Raw genomic sequence first — 22,420 nt, 5'->3', positions numbered from 1 at the left:
CCACTTTCACTACTCCTATGACATAGTACCTCTATAGATACACTTCTTATTTCATTAATGTTATATCCTACACCCCTCCCCATCCTCTTTGTCCACGATTGGCTAAGCCGTAGATAATAACCAAACTCATAATCTCTGTTTATTAAGACAATATGGTTAATATCTTTTAAAATTTATTTTTATTGTAAACAAATGTGATACATGTTTCTGTTTGTACATAGAGTAACAGCATACCATTTGCATAATCATACATTTACATAGGGTAATGATGTTTGAATCATTCTGTTATTTTTTCCTTTCCCCCCACCCCTCCCACCCCTCTTTTCCCTCTATACAGTCCCTCCTTCCTCCATTCTTACCCCCCCCCCACTCCCCATTATGTGTCATTATCCGCTTATCAGTGAGATTATTCGTCCTTTGGATTTTTGAGATTGGCTTATCTCACTTAGCATGATGTTCTCCAATTTCATCCATTTACCTGCAAATGCCATATACTTAAAATCAGAGCTGAAATCAATGAAATTGAAACTAAAGAAACAATCAAAAAATTGACAAAATAAAAGTTGATTCTTTGAAAAAAATAAACAAAATAGACAAATCCTTAGCTACACTAATAAAGAGAAGGGGAGAGAAAACCCAAATTACTAAAATTCGTGATGAAAAAGGAATTATCAAGACAGACACTATTGAAATACAAAACATAATTAGATGCTATTCTGAAAATCTATACTCCAACAAAATAGAAAATCTGGAAGACATGAACAGGGTTCTAGAGACATATGATCCATCCAAACTGAACCAGGAGGACATACACAAGTTAAATAGATCAATTTCAAGCAATGAAATAGAAGAAGCCATCAAAAGTCTACCAACAAAGAAAAGTTTGGGACCAGATGGATTCTCAGCCGAGTTCTATAAGACCTTCAAAGAGGAGCTATTTCAATACTCCTCAAAGTATTCCATGAAACAGAAGAAGAGGGGACCCTTCCAAACTCATTCTATGAAGCTAATATCATCCTAATACCACAACCAGACAAAGACATGTTGAGGAAAGACAATTTCAGACCAATATCCTTAATGCACATGGTCGCAAAAACTCTTAACAAAATTTTAGCAAATTGCATACAAAAACATATTAAAAAGATAGTGCACCATGATCAAGTGGGTTTCATCCCAGGGATGCAAGGTTGGTTCAACATCTAGAAATCAATAAATGTAATTCACCACATCAACAGACTTAAAAGTTAAAAATCACACGATTAGTTCGCGGCGCTGCTGCTCTGTCTGCGCGAGTCCTCGCAACTGTCTCCGCGTGGCTGGTGCATCCAGCCTCAAGCCTCGCTCTTTCCCTGAGGGCGGCGAGGAGGAGCGCAGGCGAGAGGCGGCGGGCTCCATGGAGAGAGGCGGACGCCCCGGCAGAGGCGGCGCTTCCATCCCGGCACCGGGCTCCCGTGACCCGCGCTCGCGTCGTGCGCCGCGTCGGAGCGGCCGTGGGCCCGGGGACTAACCGGCCTCGCTGCCCCTCCCCGCGCCGCCGCCTCTCCACCGGCCGCCTAGCCACCGACTCGCCCTCGCCCCTACTCCCCGGCGGGGTGGCGGCGTCCGGAGCAGCCTCGGCAGCAAGAGCCCGTCTCTATGATGAAGTTCAAGTCCAACCAGACGCGGACCTATGACCGCCAGGGCTTCAAGAAGCGGGCGGCGTGCCTGTGCTTCCGGAGCGAGCAGGAGGACGAGGTGCTGTTGGTGAGCAGCAGTCGGTACCCAGACCCGTGGATTGTCCCAGGAGGCGGAATGGAGCCTGAGGAGGAGGAAGTGTATGAGGAGGCTGGCGTCAAAGGAAAACTAGGAAGACTCCTGGGTATATTTGAGAACCAAGGCCGAAAGCATAGAACATATGTTTATGTTCTTACAGTCACTGAAATATTGGAAGACTGGAAGATTCTGTTAATATAGGAAGGAAGAGAGTGGTTCAAAGTAGAAGATGCAATCAGAGTTCTCCAGTGTCATAAGCCTGTTCATGCAGAGTACCTGGAAAAGCTTAAGCTGGGTTGTTCCCCAACCAATGGAAATTCCACAGTCCCTTCCCTTCCAGATAATAATGCCTTGTTTGTGACTGCCGCACAGACCTCTGGGTTGCCATCTAGTGTAAGATAGAGAGAACTGGGAAGACCTCCCCCACCAATTGTGTGATCTCGTGGGGAGAGGCTTCTTCACTTTCCTTGGCAAACATCTGAATGATGCTCACAAACTGTCTGAATTTGCCATGCAGGGATTTCAAACAATTTGCATGTTTTTCAGATGCTTTCAAATCTTCTTAAAAAAATGTAAAATGTTTTAATAAGCCAAAGCCATGTGGAATTTTTTTAGATGCCTTAACTGTGCCCCCTCGTGTTATTTTTATCATTTTTTTTTCACAGCATTTTTTTAGATTTTGTTTTGTTTTGTTTTGTCCATTTGGCATCAGTCTTTTGTCAGATCAAATTACTTGTGGGTATATTCCCCCTAAATTGTTTTCTCATTTGCAGCATTAACATATTCAACAAATCTTTCTGTGGTGGGAATTAATGGAAAATATTCTTAGTATTAAAGAAATCCATCTATTCTAGAACATGCTTTGTAGGATCAGAATTTTAAATTATAAGTTGCACATTTGGGCTGTCTCTGTATGGTCCTTAACTGTTTGAACAAAGGACTTCAATTTGATATTTTAGGAATTTGCCAACTCTTGTCTGAATTTGCATAACTGGTATTATGTCACTGTCAACCTAAAATGGCTATTTTCCCTAAAATTCAATAGTAATTTAACACAAAATATTACTCTGAGTTAGTGATTTTTTAGGGAAATATTGGCAAAATGCATAGTGTAGTAAGTATGTCTTATCATGAAGACAGTGTTCACGGAATTTATTAAGCATGCTCACTTGCCAATTCCCTCTATCTATAATCTCACTTTACATAGAATACCTCAGAAGCCTATTTCCCTCAATGTAAATTGCTCTTAAAACACTTTATAGTAGGGACCCATCTTCTGTTAAATTTGCGTGCTTACCAAAACAACAGGATTGGAGTCTTACCTTTGGGGCCAGTCAGTGATGGCCACACCACAGTGAAGTGTAATGGTCATCTTGCTGTTCAGCTGTTGTGGGCTTAAGATTGTTAAGGCACCTTCAAATGTATCATCATTTCTAGGTTGTCAGTAATTACTGCTCGTCACATAACTTTTGGGGCACTGGAACACACCTGAATTAAGAATTATTTCATCTTACCCTTTATACTTAAATCACGCATCCCATCTAAAACACATAAGTACCTGAATTGAAACTCCTGTACTTCCCCCAAGAAGATCAGAAATAAGGGGGGAGGAGAAAAAACAGTGACTAAGATGTGGAATTGGGAGAGTGAAGAAAGATCACTCTTTATGTAGACAGTAGACTGTTGTAAATATTATAACTGGTGAGTATGAAGTAGAAAAGGTATAGTTAAAGTATTGCTCTGTAAAACTGCTAACCTTTAAAAATATAATTGCTGCTAAAAATAAAGTTCTTGTATTTCAGGAAAATTGGTGCCATTTTGAAAATGAGATCTTGTGCCATAAATGCAGCTGAACTAAATGTAAACATTAGTTCACAAATTAATGCTGTCAATGGAAGGAGTAAAATGGAAGAAGGCAGAAAAACTTAACCAGTGACATTTTGTCCTAATTATGTAGTATAATAAAATGTGATCATCAGAATTTTTATATTTTTCTTTGTACAGAGGTTATGTATTCTGGGTGTTTTTAAAAAGGAAACATTTTAAATCCCACAAATTGACACTTCGTATCAATCACCAATGGACTAAGATTTTTTTCTCAGTAATCTCTGAAATTTGTTTAAATTAAATACTTAACACAGCAGACAAACTGGATTGTTTTTGTATATAAGACTGCTTCCACCTGAAATGCTGTCACAAGTACTGAGGGGTTTATCTTGTACATGATATTCTTAGAGTTAATAATGCATGAACTTATTTTATAAACTCTTGGACTATGTATTTGACATGTAAAAAATGTACAGTATTAATGTCAACCATCTCTTAAAAGTCAGCCTATAAATATTGTTGTATAATTTCCTTTGTTCAGAAACATTTTGGTCTAAGTAGTGCTGTCAGGATTTTCTTCAGTGCCATTTAGCAAAAACATCTTTAGCCTATGCAACTAGCAAAAATTTGTATACTACAGTACCTTACAGTTTTCACTTTTAAAATTTCTTCACTATTCTTGTGGAACCTGATCTAGCAAAATTAGAAGAAAGGCCCAAGGAAATTTACTTGAAAAGCCAACATTTCCAGGTTAAGTAGTGGAATGTCTACCATCTCAACCCTCCAAAGTTTGCCAAGTGTTGAGGCTGTTATTTGTGCTAACTTGTGGGGTAGCTGAATAAAATTGGGCACTTAATTTTTCAGTTCCATGTCCCTCATGAAAAAGAAGCAGTTACTGTAAATTGACTTGCAGACAGAGTAGAATCTGCCCTGCATGTTTTTATAAACATGACATTTTTTCCATCCAATTTCTTGTCCACATATAATTTTCCATCCACATGCGATCCAATTTCCTGACTATCACACTATTGTACAAAGAGCAGCAAAAACTAAAGGGGAGAAGTGACTGCTGTACACACTGAATTGCTCTGCATGGTCTTATTTGAGATAATTGGTGTAAGAATCTTGACTTTTTTATATTTGGAAACATCAAATAAAAATGGAACAATCAAAAAAATCACATGATTATTTCAATAGATGCAGAAATGGCATTTAATAAAATACAGCACCCCTTCATGCTCAAAACACTAGAAAAATTAGGGATAGTAGGAACATTCCTCAACATTGTAAAGGTCCTCTATGCTAAGCCCATGGCCAACATCATTCTAAATGGAGAAAAACTGAAATCATTCCCCCTAAAAACTGGAACAAGCCAGGAATGCCCTCTTTCACCACTTCTATTCAACATCATCCCTAAAACTCTAGCCAGTGAAATTAGACAGACCAAAGAAATTAAAGGGATACCAAGAAGAAAAGAAGAACTCAAACTACCCCTATTTTCCAATGACATGATTCTGTATTTAGAGGAGCCCAAAAATTCCACCATAAAACTTCCAGAACTCATAAATGATTTCAATGAAGTAGCAGAATGTAAAATCAATGCTCATAAATCTAATGCATTTGTATTCATAAGTGATGAATCCTCTGAAAGAGAAATTAGGAAAACTACCCCATTCACAATAGCCTCAAAAAGAAAAAAAACTTGGGTATCAAACTAACAAAAGAGATGGAAGACCTCTACAATGAGAAGAACAGAACACTAAATAAAAAAAAAAAATTATAGAAAACTTAGAAGATGGAGGGATCTCCCATGATCTTGGATAGGCAGAATTAATATTGTCAAAATGGCCATACTTTCAAAAGTGCTATACAATGAAATGCAATTCCAATTAAAATTCCAATGATACCTCATAGAATGAGAGCAAGTAATCATGAAATTCATTTGGAAGACTAAGAGATCCAGAATAACTAAAGCAATCCTAAGCAGAAAGAGTGAAGAAGGGGTATCACAACACCAGACCTTCAATTATACTACAGAGCAATAGTAACAAAAACGGCATGGTATTGGCACCAAAATAGACAAGTAGACCAATGGTACAGAATAGAGGATACAGAGACAAACCCACATAGATACAGTTTTCTCATACCAGACAAAGGTGCCAAAAACATACAAAGGAGAAAAAATAACTTTTTCAACAAATGGTGCTGGATACCTGGAAATCCATATGCAGCAAAATGAAATTAAACCTGTATCTCTCACCCTGTACAAAACTCAACTTAAAATGGATCAAGGACCTCAGAATAAGACCAAAGACTCTACACCTTATAGAAAATGTGGATCCAAATCTTCATCATGTGGGTTTAGGACCAGACTACCTTAATAAGCTCTCAAAGTACAAGAAATAAAAGCAGGAATCAATAATTGGGATAGATTCAAACTAAAACACTTTTTCTCAACAAAGGAGACTATCAACAATGTGAAGAAAGAGCCTACAGAGTGGGAGAAAATCTTTGCTACTCATACTTCAGACAGAGCACTAATCTCCAGAATCTATAAAGAACTCAAAAAACTTTACGCCAAGAATACAAATAACCCAATCAAAATAAATGTGCTAAGGAAATGAACAGACACTTCACAGAAGAAGATCTACAAGCAATCAACAGATATATGAAAAAATGTTCAACATCTCTAGTAATAAGAGAAATGCAAATCGAAACTACCCTAAGATTCCATCTCACCCCAATTAGAATGGTGATTATCAAGAATAGAAGTAACAATAGGTGTTGGCGAGGATGTGGGGATAAAGGTACACTCATACATTGCTGGTGGGGCTGCAAATTAGTGCAGCCACTCTGGAAAGCAGTGTGGAGATTCCTTAGAAAACTTGGAATGGAACCACCATTTGACCCAGCTATCCCACTCCTTGGCCTCTACCCAAAGGACTTAAAATCAGCATACTACAATGATGTAGCCACGTCAATGTTCATAGCTGCTCAATTCACAATAGCTAGATTGTGGAACCAAACTAGATGCCCTTCAATTGACGAATGGATAAAGAAACTGTGGTATATATACACAAGAGAGTATTACTCAGCCATAAAGAAGAATAAAATTGTGGCACTTGCAGGTAAATGGATGGAGTTGGAGAATATCATGCTAAGTGAGATAAGTCAATCCCAAAAAACCAAAGACCAAATGATCTCTCTGATAAGTGGATGATCATATATAACAGGAGGTAGAAGTGAGAAAAGAATGGAGGAAGGTTGAATTTTATAGAGGAAAAAGAGGAGTGGGGAGGGGTGGGGGGAAGGAAAAATAACAGCATGAGACAGATGTCATTACCCTATTTACATGTGTGATTACACAAATGGTGTGACTCTACTTCATGTACAACCAGAGAAACAACAGTTGTACCCCATTGTGTACAATGAATCAAAATAAATAAATAAATAAATTTTAAAAAAGAAAAAAATAATGGAAATCTAGGCAAATAGAGCCTCTCATAAATAACAGAAGTTTTCATTAACTGCTGCTCTGCATCTTGATCTCAGCACTGCAGGTTTAGAAAGTTAGAGATCCTGGGTTTGGGGTGGGGAGCTCAATGGTAGCATGCCACAGTGCTTGGTAAGCCTTGGGTTTGGTTCTTAGCACTGGTGGAGGCAGGGGGCAGGCGGAGGAAAATAAAACGAAAGAAAGTTAGAAATCCTCATTAGCTGTCACTGTAGCTGACATGAGCATGAAGAGAAATGGACATTCCAATTTGGGCATGTGAATATTCCAAAACTGAGCAGATCCCTCTACAGTACATTAGGTACTTCCATAGGAGGAAGAAATTACATACAAGGGTAAAAATATACTTGGTTTCCAAGAGCTATCAAAGGAAGCGTGCTTTCCCAAAGCAGCTGACAATGGACTTGCTTAGTGATTAGTAAATGATGGGATGGGGGTGGGGCTTGAATTGAGGAATGGGAGCAGGGGTGGCGGGGGTGGGGTGCCCGGGCGCACCAGGGCACAGTTCCAGTGTTTTGATGTCACTTTTCAGACTTTTCACTTGCCCAGCAGAGGTCACTTTCCCATGGTTGCTTCATCTGAGGTTCTCGCCTCTGCTCTTTTCTTTTCCATGAAAATTGTTTCATGAAAAATCAGTTTTCTTTTCTTTTTTTATTAAAATCTACTTTTTACCCTATGTACATGTATGATTACATGAATGGTGTGAATCTACATTGTATACAACCATAGAAATGAAATGATGTACCCCATTTGTGTACAATGAATCAAAATGCAGTCTGTAAAAAATTAAAAGCTAAATAAAAATAATAATGAAAAAAATCTATTTTATTTTTCCACACTGCATTTGTATCTAGTGCTGCCGTCCTTTCAGGCACCTGTTGCAGTACTTGGTGGGAGGTGGGTGAGGAGCAGGAAGGTGCCTGCTCTGGAGCCTGGAACCTGGCAGAACCTGGAGCAGAGCTGGGCGGGGCATTGGGTCCCGCCCCCTTAGTCATGCCCTGTGCATTCCACTCCCTGTGCTTTGCTGCTAAAGCCAGCGACTCCTCCAAGCTTCCTGGCTGGGACCCTGCTATTTTTCTAATCTGACAATAAAGTTGGTTGCCAGACAACACAGAATCGTGGGAGTTGATGACTAATACATGTGGCCTTTCAAATACATTTATTTTTCTGCAAACGGACAGGCAAACTTGGATTCAGTCACAGGAACCCATTCTCACTAGGCAAAGGAGAGCTGTGTCTATGTAGTACCACTTATGTTCAAAGCAAATATGAGCCCAAATTCGTTCTGTTGCTCTCAGTTTATATCTGAAAATAGTAGATGTTGAAGATCCTCCCAGACGAGCCCATTGGGGAGGGACTTTTCTTTATAGCTCTGCCTGGCAATCTATGGAATGACTGTCACGTTTTTCTGTATCCAGCTGTCTGATGAGGAAGGTAAAGTTCCGTCTCCCTAGTTACTTTGACAAAAACCAAATGTTGCAATAACCATGTGTATAAACCTCCCTACAATTTTCTCTAATAAGTTACTGTGTAAGTTGATACAATTAAAAGTGCATCATTTCATCCAGGGCAACATTTGTAACAACAAGTAATTCTTAGACCCAGTGTTGGCAAGGGAAGTGAAACTGTTACTATGGTAGGAGAGCAGTCCCCAGGCTTTTCTCCACACCAGTGTGACAGTAATCATCAGTGTAAAGGTAACAGAATTTCCAGTGGAGAATACATTCCCACGTGTTGAAATTGGGTTAAGGCTCCTGGGGAGGATAACAAATGATCCAATAAAACTTTTTTTTTAAAATTTATTTTTATTGTAAACAAATGGGATACATGTTGTTTCAGTTTGTACATGGAGTAACAGCATACCATTTGCATATTCATACATTTACATAGGGTAATGATGTTTGAATCATTCTGTTATTTCCCCCCCCACCCCTTCCACCTCTCTTTTCCCTCTATACAGTCCCTCCTTCCTCCATTCTTGCCCCCCTCCCACACCCCATTATGTGTCATTATCAGCTTATCAGTGAGATTATTCCTCCTTTGGATTTGTGAGATTGGCTTATCTCACTTAGCATGATGTTCTCCAATTTCATCCATTTACCTGCAAATGCCATAATTTTATTATTCTTTATAGCTGAGTAATATTCCATTGTATATATATACCACAGTTTCTTTATGCATTCATCAATTGAAGGACATCTAGGTTGGTTCCACAGTCTGGCTATTGTGAATTGAGCAGCTATGAACATTGATGTGGCTGTATCTCTGTAATATGCTGATTTTAAGTCCTTTGGGTAGAGGCCAAGGAGTGGGATAGCTGGGTCAAATGGCGGGTCCATTCCAAATTTTCTAAGGAATCTCCACACTGTTTTCCAGAGTGGCTGCACTAATTTGCAGCCCCACCAGCAATATATGAGTGTACCTTTTTCCCCACATCCTCTCCAACACCTATTGTTGCTTGTATTCTTGATAATCGCCATTCTAATTGGGGTGAGATGGAATCTTAGTGTAGTTTTGATTTGCATTTCTCTTATTACTAAAGATGGTGAATGTCTTTTCATGTTTGTTGATTGCTTGCACATCTTCTATGAAGTGTTTGTTCATATCCTTAACCCATTTGTTGATTGGGTTATTTGTATTCTTCATGTAGAGTTTTTTGAATTCTTTATATATTCTGGAAATTAGTGACCTTTCTGAAGTATGAGTGGCAACGATATTCTCCCACTCTGTAGGCTCTCTCTTCCCATTGCTGATAGTTTCCTTTGCTGAGAGAAAGCTATTTAGTTTGAATCTGCCCCAGTTATTGATTCTTGCTTTTATTTCTTGTGCTATGGGAGTCCTGTTAGGGATGTCTGATCCTAAGCCCACAAGGTGAAGATTTGGACCTACTTTTTCTTCTATAAGATGCAGGGTCTCTGGTCTGATTTCAAGGTCCTTGATCCACTGTGAATTGAGTTTTGTGCATGGCGAGAGACAGGGGTTTAATTTCATTCTGTTGCATATGGATTTCCAGTTTTCCCAGCACCATTTGTTGAAGAGGCTATCTTTTCTCCATTGCATATTTTTGGCACCTTTGTCTAGTATGAGAAAATTGTACTTATTTGGGTTTGTGTCCATGTCCTCTATTCTGTACCATTGATCTACCTGTCTATTTTGGTGTCAATACCATGCCATTTTTGTTACTATTGCTTTGTAGTATAGTTGAAGTTCTGGTATTGCGATACCCCCTGTTTCATTCTTCCTGCTAAGGATTGCTTTAACTATTCTGGGTTTCTTATTCTTCCAGATGAATTTCATGATTGCTTGCTCTATTTCTGTAAGGTATGTCATTGGGATTTTAATTGGAATTGCATTGAATTTGTATAGCACTTTTGGTAGTATGGCCATTTTGACAATATTAATTCTGCCTATCCAAGAACATGGGAGATCTTTCCATCTTCTAAGGTCTTCCTTAATTTCTTTCTTCAGTGTATTGTAGTTTTCATTGTAGAGATCTTTTACCTCTTTGGTTAGATTGATGCCCAAGTATTTTATTTTGTTTGAGGCTATTGCAAATGGAGTTGTTTTCCTCATTTCCCTTTCAGCTGTTTCGTCGCTTGTGTATAAAAATGCTATAGATTTATGTGTGTTGATTTTATAGCCTGCTATTTTGCTGAATTCATTGATGAGGTCTAGAAGTTTTCTGGAGGAGGTGTTTGGATCCTCTAAATATAGAATCATGTCATCCGCAAATAGTGACAGCTTAAGTTCCTCTTTTCCTATTCGTATCCTTTTAATTTCTTTAGTCTGTCTAATTGCTCTGGCTAGAGTTTCTATGTTGAATAGAAGTGGTGAAAGAGGACATCCCTGTCTTGTTCCCATTTTTAAATGGTTTCAGTTTTTCTCCATTAAGAATGATGTTGGCCATGGGCTTAGCATACATAGCCTTTACAATGTTCAGGTATGTTCCTACTATCCCTAGTTTTTCTAGTGTTTTCAGCATGAAGGGATGTTGTATATTGTCAAATGCTTTTTCTGCGTTAATTGAAATAACCATATGATTCTTATCCTTAAATCTATTGACATGATGGATTACGTTGATTGATTTACGGATGTTAAACCATCCTTGCCTTCCAGGAATGAACCCCACTTGATCGTGGTGCACAATTTTCTGAATATGTTTTTGGATACGGTTTGCCAATATTTTGTTAAGGATCTTAGCATCTATATTCATCAAGGATATTGGTCTAAAATTTTCTTTCCTTGATGTGTCTTTTCCTGGTTTCGTTATGAGGGTGATATTAGCTTCATAGAATGAGTTTGGTAGGGTACCCTCCTTTTCTATTTCCTGGAATACTTTGAGAAGGATTGGAATGAGTTCTTCTTTGAAGGTCTTGTAGAACTCGCCTGAGAATCCGTCTGGTCCTGGGCTTTTCTTGGATGGTAGATTTTTAATGGCTTCTTCTATTTCATTGCTTGATATTGATCTATTTAAATTGTGTATGTCCTCCTGGTTCAGTTTGGGAGGAGCATATGTCTCTAGAAATTTGTCAATGTCTTCGGTACTTTCTATTTTGTTGGAATACAGATTTTCAAAGTAGTTTCTCATTATGTTCTGTATCTCAGTGGTGTCTGTCGTGATATTTCCTTTTGCATCATGTATTTTAGTAATTTAAGTCTTCTCTCTCCTTCTCCTTGTTAGTGTGGCTAAGGATTTATCTATTTTGTTTACTTTCTCAAAGAACCAACTTTTTGTTATATCAATTTTTTGAATAGTTTCTTTTGTTTCGATTTCATTGATTTCAGCTCTGATTTTAATTATTTCCTGTCTTCTACTACTTTTGCTGTTATTCTCTTCTTCTTTTTCTAGGGCTTTGAGCTGTAATGTTAGGTCATTTAATTGTTGACTTTTCATTCTTTTCTGGAATGCGCTCCATGCAATGAATTTTCCTCTTAGTACTGCTTTCCTAGTGTCCCAGAGATTTTGATATGTTGTATCATCATTCTCATTGACCTCTAAGAATTTTTTAATCTCCTCCCTGATGTTTTTTGTTATCCATGTTTCATTCAATAGCATATTATTTAGTCTCCCTCTGTTGGAGTAATTTCCTTTTTTTACTTTGTCATTGATTTCTACTCTCAGTCCATTATGATCTCATAGAACACAAGGCAGTATCTCTATTTTTTTGCATTTCCTAAGGGTTGCTTTGTGGCATAACATATGGTCTATTTTTGAGAAGGTTCCATGTGCTGCTGAGAAGAAAGTGTATCCACTCGTTGATGGATGGAATATTCTATATATGTCTATTAAGTCTAGGTTATTGATTGTGTTACTGAGTTCTATGGTTTCTTTGGTTAGATTTTGTTTGGAATATCTATCTAGTGGTGACAGCGGTGCATTAAAGTTGCCCAGAATTATTGTGTTGTGGTCTGTGTGATTCCTGAAATTGAGAAGGATTTGTTTGATGTACAGGGATGCACCATTGTTTGGGGCATAAATATTTACTATTGTTATGTCTTCCTGATTTATGGTTCCCTTAAGCAGTATGAAATGTCCTTCTTTATGCCTTCTGACTAACTTTGGCTTGAAGTCCACTTTATCTGATATAAGGATGGAAACCCCCGCTTTTTTACTGAGTCCATGTGCGTGGTAGGTTTTTTCCCATCCTTTCACCTTTAGTCTGTGGATGTCTTTTTCTATGAGATGAGTCTCTTGCAGGCAGCATATTGTTGGGTCTTTCTTTTTAATCCATTCTGCCAGTCTATGTCTTTTGATTGATGAGTTTAGGCCATTAACGTTCAGGGTTATTATTGAGAAATGATTTCTATTCCCAGTCATTCGGCTTATTTTTGGTTTTTAAGTTGGTTGGTTTCTCCTTTGAGTGGCTTTTCTCTAAGGTAGTTCCTCCCTTTGCTGACCTCCATTGTTGTTTTTCATTTCCTCCTCATGGAATATTTTGTTGAGAACATTCTGTAGTGCAGGCTTTCTATTTGTAAATTCTTTTAACAACTTACTTACAATTTACTTCTAATTGAAAGTGAGTGCAGCTTGAGGATAACAACAAAAAATCACTATCAAGGGTGAAGTACCTTGGGTAAAGCCAGAAAAAAATTTCATTCCTTAGGCAAAAAAACATTGGTTTTGAGCCAGCAAAATATTTGAGATTGCCATCTGTACCTGTTAGTTTAAGAGTGATCCTTAAATTCTGCTTACATAAACAAATTTAGCCGAATAACTGGTTTTAAATACTCTACAATGTGAAGGAAGCACGAAATGCCATTCATTCTCTATAAAGTTTTATTGGTCAGGGTTCTCCAGGGAAACAGAATGAAGAAACTTATTGTAGAAATTGGCTTATGGGTTACAGAGCCAAGAAATTCCAGTCTTTGTCTGTAGGCTGGTGAATCAGGAAAACCAGGGGTATAATTCTGTTTGAACCAAAGACCTGGGACTGGGGGCTGATTGTGTAAGTCCTGAACTGAGTCATGGAGCCTGAGAAACAGTGATGTTTGTTATGTCCCAGGATGGGAGAAGATGGACATCTCAGATTACATGGAGGAATTTACTCTGCCAAAGCATTTGACTTTTGGTTTGTTGGGGCCCTGAGAGAAATGGATGATGCCTGCTTACACTAGGGAGGGAGACTTCTTTGCTCAGTCAACTGCTTTAAAAGTAAATGTTTCAAAACAAAAACATCATCAGAGAAACACCCAGAAATAATGTTTCACTGGGTATCAGGGTATCTCTTAGGTAGTGGGGTGACACATAAAATTAGCTACCACATTGATTATAGAAAAAATTCCAAACTTAAGATGTTTTTTAAAACATAGATGTTTATTCAAATACAACACAAATAAGAAGAGTCCCTGAAGTTAAGAATGATGTCTGCCATGGTTCTTTACAGACAATATTGCACCATCAAGTAGTGTTAGTTAGCTTTTCATCACTGTGACAAAACACCTGGAGACAGTAACCTGAAGGAGGAAAGATTAATTTTGGGGTCACTGTTTCAGAAGTTTTAGTCCAAGTTTGACTGACTGCATTACTTTTGGGCCTGAGGAAGTCAGAGTATCAATGCAGTAGTAGCTGTGGCAGAAGACATTCCTCACTTTATGGTAGCGATGATAAATAATTTATTCTTTTTAAAAAGAGAGAGAGATGGAGGAAGGGGCCTGGGACATATAGGGTCTTTTGAAGAGTGACCCTACTACTCCCCTCCTAAAGTTTGCATCACCTCTCAATAGCACCTAGCCAACACAAGAAACTTCCTTAGTATGGTCCCTCCTCTTTCCCATGGGCCCTGACAGGGAGGATTTCTTAGAACTCATGGCTGAGCATGGCCAAACTATTGCTACCAGAGACAAGAGGTGTGATTCTTCTGTCTCATCTCAGAATCAGAAGGACCAGTAAAAGTGCAGACTGGGACCTTGGGAATTCACTTTGCTGTTCTCTTTCCTCACCCATCTTTCCCATGCTTCTCTCCTCATTATGTCCACAGCACCTGTCAGGAAGGACTGCTGGATATGTTGTTAGATGAGGTCGATGATCCACAAGGAAAGTGCCAAGGAAATACACATGATGGCTATAAATTTATGAAAGACTGTTTTTGGGCTGTTGCTTGAGGGTCCTGAAATGAAAACACAAGAGCGTTAGTCCTTCTTCAGCCCAAAATCTGAGGAGATGCCTACTTAGCTTCTGTTGTCCCAGCCATTCAGGCAAGCAAGTATTTCCAAGACTTCTGCTATGTGGCAGCTGCTGTGGATGTCTGAGGACTGAAGGAGACAGGAGAAGGATCCTGTTTTTAAGAAGCTCATACAGCAAATGGGAACAGCCTGGATGACAATGTAACTCATTCTTCCTGGAAGCAGAATATGAGGTGAGCCAGGAGGATGTTAGTGGAGAAGTGTCTCAGGAGCTGACATTTAAGTGATTTAAAAGAATTTCCCCCAAAGAGACCAATGAATGCCAAAACAAAAGTATGTGCAGTATTAGGAGGTAAGAAGGGATAGATGAAAAAATATACCTATGGCTATTAACATAGGCCTGACTTATCGTGCATGGATTGTTCACACACACACTGGCACACACACACAGGTAGGAGCATCTCATGTGAAGATGCTACCACCTCTTCCCCTCCTGCCAGTTACCTGTTGGCTCCAGCTCTGCCTTCCTTTGCACCAAGAACTTCTCAAGCCAGGCTCTACAGTCACCCTTTGAGGACTTGTGCAAGAACTCGGTCACCTCCCTGTCGTTTTGCCATATTTTCTTCATCCAGTCAGACCCAGGATGAACCTCTGTCCACCTTCTGTTGTGTGAGTTGAAGTGGAGCCACATCTGTCCATTGAAGCCGATCTGCCAGGACCCGTTGGTGCTTCCATGGGATTTAAGCTGACAAGACATCCTGCCCTCCAGGGTGTTGAGACCTGCTCCATCAGGAAGAGATCAGCCTCTATTCTTAACAATCCTTTGTCCAATCCAGCACCACCTTCCCTGGCCTCCTTCTAATCTGGTTGTGTTCTGTTCTACAAACCAGCCCTGTCTGGGGTTTCTGGAGGGACCAAATCCATTTTTTTTATGGGCATACAATCAATATCCCTAAACCCACAGTCGGCTCTCTCATGCCCTTGGACCATTCAGACTTACCCCTGGCCATGGAACTTTCTGCTTTAATGTCAGCCAGTTTCAATTTTAGTATATCCCTCATTTCTTTCAGCATATTGTTGTGCTCTTCCCAGGTGATTGTGGCATTCACTTTTCCTCCCAGGGCTCCAAAGAATATGACCTTGTCCACGCCACAGTCGTAGGAGAGAAAGGTCTTCTGATCCACATGGACATGAACTGTATACCACTGCTGTCCAGGTGTGGGCTTAGAATTGATGGTGATGTCGTAGCAGAGAGAGTGAGTGCCTGTGAAGAGAAGGAGCAGTAAGGGTTGAGGTGGTGAGAGAAGGACCCTTTAGACACTCCCTCCCCATCCCTCTGAAGGGCTGAGTTAGCAGAGCAAAAATGACTCTTCCCATCCTTTCGCCTCACCTGTTTAAGGTGGGCATACTCCCCTTCTTTGAGGAGGAGGGGGCCACTACCTGGCAAGCAAGCTCATGTCCAGGACATGGTCCATTTGCCCTCTGCCCATTGAACAATGCCTACATCCAGCAGCGCACGACCTCGCAAGGGCGGTGCCAGGCCTGCTGTGAGGGACAGGCCAGATGGCAGAGGATGTGGAGAAGCAGTGTCCTGGACCCAGGGAGGGAAGGGTACAGTGTGCAGCTGGGTCATGGTGGGTGCAGTGAGGATGGGACCACAGCTGCGTGCTGGAGGGTGGATAGTTATGGCTCAGAGCCTCCAGTGTGACTGTTAGGAGACGCACAAGTGTGACAGTGGACTGCCTCCTTGTAGGGTGGAAAGTGATATCCTACCCTGAATGAAATGGAAAATCCAGAAGTTCAAAGAAAGGTGGTAGAGGAAGGAATCAAAAATATGTGCACTGGGGAGATCCAAGATGGCAAACCAGAGAGAGGCTGCATTACTTGTTTCTCCACAACTTGATTTTCAAGCAGAGGAAAATCTGTTTCTTTGTGAGGCATTCTTTGTTATTTATTGATCCCCTGCTCTTTATCCCATTTGTCCACGATGATCACCTACCTGTCTATCAACATCGCCTACTTTCTGAGTGCAGATCACTCACTGACTGCTGCCTGTCATCCACCATTGCTCCATTTGCCTGCCTCTTGCCTGCCCATCACTTGCCTTTCACCTACCCATCACCCACTGCCAAGGTCCTCCTGCCAATTGTCTGCCAGTAGCCTGCAGACCTCCTACAGACCAACAGCAGATTGCCTATTGCCACCTGTTGCCTGGAAGTCCATTTTCACAGAATAAACAGATTTGGTTACATGCGGCTACTGCCATTTTTTGAAAACAGTCAGGATCTGCAGGACCCCCTGGCCTGACCAACTGTGCCCCATCTCCAGGACCAGCCCAACTAACTGCACACTGCCTGCAGGACTCCCACCCCGACCAACTGCACCCCACCTCCAGAACCCCCAGGCTCAACTGACTGTACCCCATGCAGACATGGCACCTACACCCTATGCTGCATTTTCTCATTTGCCAACATGTTTGGAAGACAGTGTAATTATCTTGGATTATCCTGGAAGCAGAAGCTGCTATCTTTAGGTGGGGCAAATCCCATCCTGAGATGCCTGCTGGAGACTGGAAACTCATTGTCAGGTACCTCTCATGCATCATGTTACTGAAGATTTGGAGGTTTATAGTATATAACAGTTATAGTGTAGTTTTTTCCCTCCTTTTTGAAAAAGTTTAAGTTTTTATCTCTTTACTTTCCTTGCTCTCTATTTTCTGTTTGTTTACCTGTTTCCTCAGAATCTCTCTCTCCCTTTTCTCATGCTAACAACCAACTTCTTTTGATTCCACTTTCCCTCTTCCTATGATCTAGTACTTCTATATAACTCTTTTCTTATCCCATTAATAGCTACATCCTACATCTCTCCCCATCTTCTTTGTCCATCATTAGAAACTGTAGACCTCATTGCAAATCTATTGGTTAAACTGTAGATAATAATCAAACTCACCCTCTGTTAATTAGGACAAAACTGTTAATGTCTTCATAGGGGTTATTTGGCTAAGGGCTGCATATTATCTGTACTGGGTACTGCTAATATTGATGCCCCCGTAAAGGAGAGGTTTTGGAAACCTACAGGGTCACTATAAGCCCATAGGGGAAAAACTGCAATACCCCAGATCTGCTCTGCTAGAGGGGAAGATATGTGAGCAACGTGAAAAAACAAGGAAGAAAGTGTTCCAAACAAACCAAGATTCTATATTAATAGACTGCAATGACCGCATGGTAGAAGAAATGTCAGAAAAGGAGTTCAGAATATGAATAATTAAAATGGTTCATGAAGCAAAGGGTGAGATAAGAGCAAATGAATGATAGCTCTAATACACAGTTAAAAGGGCAACTGCAGGAAGCAAAAGATCACTTCAACAAAGAGGGATTCTGAAAAACAAACAAACAAACAAACAAATACAAATCTTTGAAATGAAGAAAACAATAAACCAAATAAAAAACTCAATGGAAAGCATCACCAACAGACTAGATCATTTAGAAGATGGGACTTCAGACAATGAAGACAAAATATTACATCTGAAAATAAAGTTGACCAAACAGAGAAGATGGTAAGAAATCATGAAAGGAACCTCCAAGAACTATGGGATATCATGAAAAGATCAAATTTAAGAATTATTGGGATTGAGGAAGGCACAGAGATACAAACCAAAGGAATGAACAAACCAAAGGAATGAACAACCTACTCAATGAAATAATATCAGAACATTTCCCAAACCTGAAGAATGAAATGGAAAATCAACTACAAGAGGCTTACAGAACACCAAATGTGCAAAATTACAACAGATTCACACTAAGGCACATTATAATGAAAACACCTAACATTCAAAATAAAGATAGAATTTTAAAGGCTGAGAAAGAAAAGCATCAGATTATATATATATATATATATATATATATATATATATATATATATATATAAATATGGAAATCAATATGGATATCACCAGATTTCTCAGCCCAGACCCCAAAAGCTAATAGGGCCTGGAACAACATATTTCAAATTCTGAAAGAACATGGTTGCCTACCAAGAATCCTATACCCAGCAAAACTAAACTTCAGATTTGATGAAGAAATAAAATCCTTCCATGATAAACAAGTTTAAAAGAAAAGTATGTGCATCAAAGCTTAGAAAAGTGTATGTGCCAGACTGGATGTAATATAAAAACCAGAAAAATGCCCACCCAATTGTGCTGTGTAAGAAAGCCTGGTAGACACTTACTTATCAAGTGCATAAGGAAATGTTTAGTACCTGAAACCAGAACCAAAATTAGTAGAAAGAAAGAGATAACAAGATCAGAGCAGAGCATAAATGAATGAATTAAAGACTGAAAAAGAGCAAAAAAGAGAATGCAATAAGGAGCTGGTTGTTCAAAGAGATAAATACAAGTGATAAGTCCTTCACTAGTCTAACTAGGTAAAGGAGAGAGAAGACTCAAATAAATTCAGGGAAGAGAAGAAAGACATTGCAACTTACACCTCAGAAATACAAAGGGTCAATAGAGATTATTATGAATAAAGGTATCCATGTTTACTATTATTAACAAAAATTTGGCAACCTAAAAAGAATGGACAGATTACTGAACACATATGTACTTACCAAAGTTGAATCATGAAAAAAATAAAAAAGCTGATCAGACCAATAAGAAGTAACAAGATTGAATCAGTAGTAAGAGCCTCCTATCAAAGAAAATCCCAGGACTAGAGAGCTTTAGTGCTGAGCTCTATCAAACATTGAAAGAACACCTTCCAGTTCTCCTTAAGTTATTCCCCCAAATAGAAGAAAAACAAATTCTTCCAAATACATTTGATAAGGCCAGCATTACCATGATACACAAACCTGACAAGAACACACAGAGAAAGTAATCTACAGTTAGTATTTTTGATGAATAAAGATGCAAAAATTCTGAACAAAATATTAGCAGACTGAATCCAACTGCCCACTAAAAAGATCATTCATCACGATCAAGTGGAACTCATCTCAGGGATGCAAGAATGGTTCGACACTAGCTAATCAATAAATGAAACACCCCACATTAACAGACTGACGGGCAAAAACCATACAAAAGATGTAGAAAAGGCATTTGATAAAATTGACATCTTTTCATGATGAAAACGCCAAAACAACTAGGTACAGAAGGAATATATTTCACCACAATGATGGACATACGAAAGAAGCCATCAGGTAGCATCATACCTAGTGGGTAAACACTGAAAGTTTTATCTCTCAAATTTTAGAAAAAGAAGGATGCCCACTTTTATCACTTTTAAAGAATGGAATTCTGGCAGTTCTAGCTACAGCAATCAGGCAGGAGAAAAAAATGAAGGATACCCAAACTGGAAAAAAAAAAAAAAAAAAAAAAAGGATCAAAACTACACTAAGATTTCATCTCACCCCAATTAGAATGGCGATTATCAAGAATACAAGCAACATTAGGTGTTGGAGAGGATGTGGGGAAAAAGGTACACTCATACATTGCTGGTGGGACTGCAAATTAGTGCAGCCACTCTGGAAAGCAGTGTGGAGATTCCTTAGAAAACTTGGAATGGACCTACCATTTGACCCAGCTATCCCACTCCTCGGCCTATACCCAAAGGACTTAAAATAAGAGATACAGCCACATCAATGTTCATAGCGGCTCAATTCACAATAGCCAGACTATGGAACCAACCTAGATGTCCTTCAATTGATGAATGGATAAAGAAACTGTGGTATATATACGCAATGGAATATTACTCAGCTATAAAGAATAATAAAATTATGGCATTTGCAGGCAAATGGATGAAATTGGAGAATATCATGTTAAGTGAGATAAGCCAATCACAAAAATCCAAAAGAGGAATGATCTCACTGATAAGCGGATGATGACACTTAATGGGGGGTGGGAGGGGGACAAGAATGGAGGAAGGAGGGACTATATAGAGGGAAAAGAGAGGTGGGAGGGGTGGGGGGGAGGAAAAAAATAATGGAATGAATCAAACATCATTACTCTATGTAAATGTATGAATATGCAAATGGTATGCTGTTACTCCATGTACAAACTGAAACAACATGTATCCCATTTGTTTACAATAAAAATAAATTAAAAAAAAAAAGGAATGAAATTCTCACTTCAGATGAGCTGACCTTACCTATGAAAACTCTGAAGACTTCACCAAAGAATTAGTGGTAACAGATAAAGTGATCAAAGTTGCAGAATACAAAAAATAAAATTATTAGAGTTGTTAAATACCAATAGCAAATCATCTAAAATAGAAATCAAGAAAACAGTATAATTTTTAATAACTGCAAAAAATATGATAACTTGCAATGAATTTAAACCAAGAGGTAAAAGATCTCTACAATGAAAACTATAAAGCACTGAGGAAAAAAAAATTAAAAACCACATACACACACATACCCACCCACACCCACACACAAATAGAAAGATAACCACATTATGGTTTGGAAGAATCAATATTGTTCAAATGTCTACTCTACCCAAGGAGATCAGCAGCTTCAATAAAATGTGTATCAAAACACCAAGGGAATTCTTCATAGAACTAGAGAAGAAAATTCTAAAATTTCTATGAAGCCACAAAGTTCCTGAAGAGTCAAAGCCATCTTTCGTGGAAAGAACAAAGCAAAAGGAATTACTTTACCTGACTTTAAAATACATGACAAAGCTGGAGTAATCAAAATAGCATGGTGCTGGCTTAAAAAACAGAAGCAGGACCAATGGAAGAGAATAGAGAGCATTGAGTTAGACTCTCACACCTACAGCAACCTATTGAATATGCAGTAGAACAAGAAGAGCGTTTTCTATACAGTGGTGTTGGGGAAACAGGGGAGGGCATCCACACAAAAAAGAATGAAACTAGACAGACCCTGTGGCTCTTCACTTATAAAAATCAGCTCAAGTTGTACTCCATTTGTGTACGATGAATTGAAAAGGAATTTTCTCTTGCGTATAACTAAATAGAACAAATAAGAACAATCAACTGAAAGTGGATGAAATGGGCTGGGGGTGTAGCTCAGGAGTTAAATGCTTGCTTGCCATGTAGGAGACACTGGGATCAACCCCCAGCAATGGAAAAAACAAACATACAAACTAAAAAAAATTTGAAGACTTAAATGTCTTCAAACCTGAAACTATGAAGCTACTACAAGAAAACATAGTGAAAATGTGTCAGACATTGGAATGGGAAAAGATTTTTTTGGAAAAGTGCCCAAAGCACAGAGAACAAAAGCAAAAACGGACAAATTAAAAAATCCTCTGCACAAGAAAGGCAACAATATTGAGAGTGGAGAGACAACATACGGAATGTCAGAAAACATTTGCATGCTGTGCGTCAGATAACAGGTTAACATCCAGAATATATAAGGAACTCAAATAACTTAATATCTAGAAAATAAGAAACCTGATTAAAAAATGAGAAATATCTGAAAAGACATTTCTCAAAAGAGACAACCAAATGGCCCTCAGGCATGCAAAAATAGTCAGTATCACCAATCATCTTTGAAATGATGGAGATTTAGAAGGGTTAAGCAGCCAGGGCAAGATGTCTTTAGAAACCTGTTGATGTCTTCGAAATTTTCTATTTTGTTGGAGTATAGATTTTCAAAATAGCTTCTAATTATGTTTTGTATTTCAATCCTGTCTGTTGTGATATTTCCTTGTTCATTCCGAATTTTAGTGATTTGGGTATTCTCTCGTCTTCT

At 39.0% G+C, this 22,420-nt stretch overlaps 1 protein-coding gene and 1 pseudogene across 4 annotated transcripts in view; one reads left to right on the top strand and one right to left on the bottom strand.

Annotated features, from left to right (window-relative positions):
• The first annotated feature begins 1,298 nt into the window (after nucleotides 1-1,298).
• LOC306666284 (diphosphoinositol polyphosphate phosphohydrolase 2-like) lies at nucleotides 1,299-4,249 on the top strand (annotated as a pseudogene). The gene has a single exon. The product of its transcript is annotated as a diphosphoinositol polyphosphate phosphohydrolase 2-like (transcript).
• Nucleotides 4,250-14,569: 10,320 nt separating this feature from the next.
• Nucleotides 14,570-22,420, bottom strand: part of LOC306665398 (UL16-binding protein 1-like) — a 162,092-nt gene continuing 154,241 nt past the window's right edge. For 2 of the 3 annotated variants that reach the window (XM_079146892.1, XM_079146893.1), the window contains exons 2-4: nucleotides 15,714-15,977; nucleotides 15,218-15,493; nucleotides 14,570-14,697 (exon numbers count right to left, since the gene is read on the bottom strand). In XM_079146892.1, the coding sequence (XP_079003018.1) occupies nucleotides 14,600-14,697; nucleotides 15,218-15,493; nucleotides 15,714-15,977 (638 nt within the window). In that variant the 3' untranslated portion in view covers nucleotides 14,570-14,599. The remainder of the gene's footprint in view (nucleotides 14,698-15,217; nucleotides 15,494-15,713; nucleotides 15,978-22,420) is intronic. The other variant, XM_079146894.1, reaches the window with a different exon arrangement.

The sequence above is a fragment of the Sciurus vulgaris genome (genome assembly GCF_902686455.1).
Source record: "Sciurus vulgaris genome assembly, chromosome: 7".
In the NCBI taxonomy this organism is placed as follows: Eukaryota; Metazoa; Chordata; class Mammalia; order Rodentia; family Sciuridae; genus Sciurus; species Sciurus vulgaris.
The sequence above is the reverse complement of the archived record's forward strand: the minus strand, read 5'-3'. Positions and strand labels throughout refer to the sequence as shown.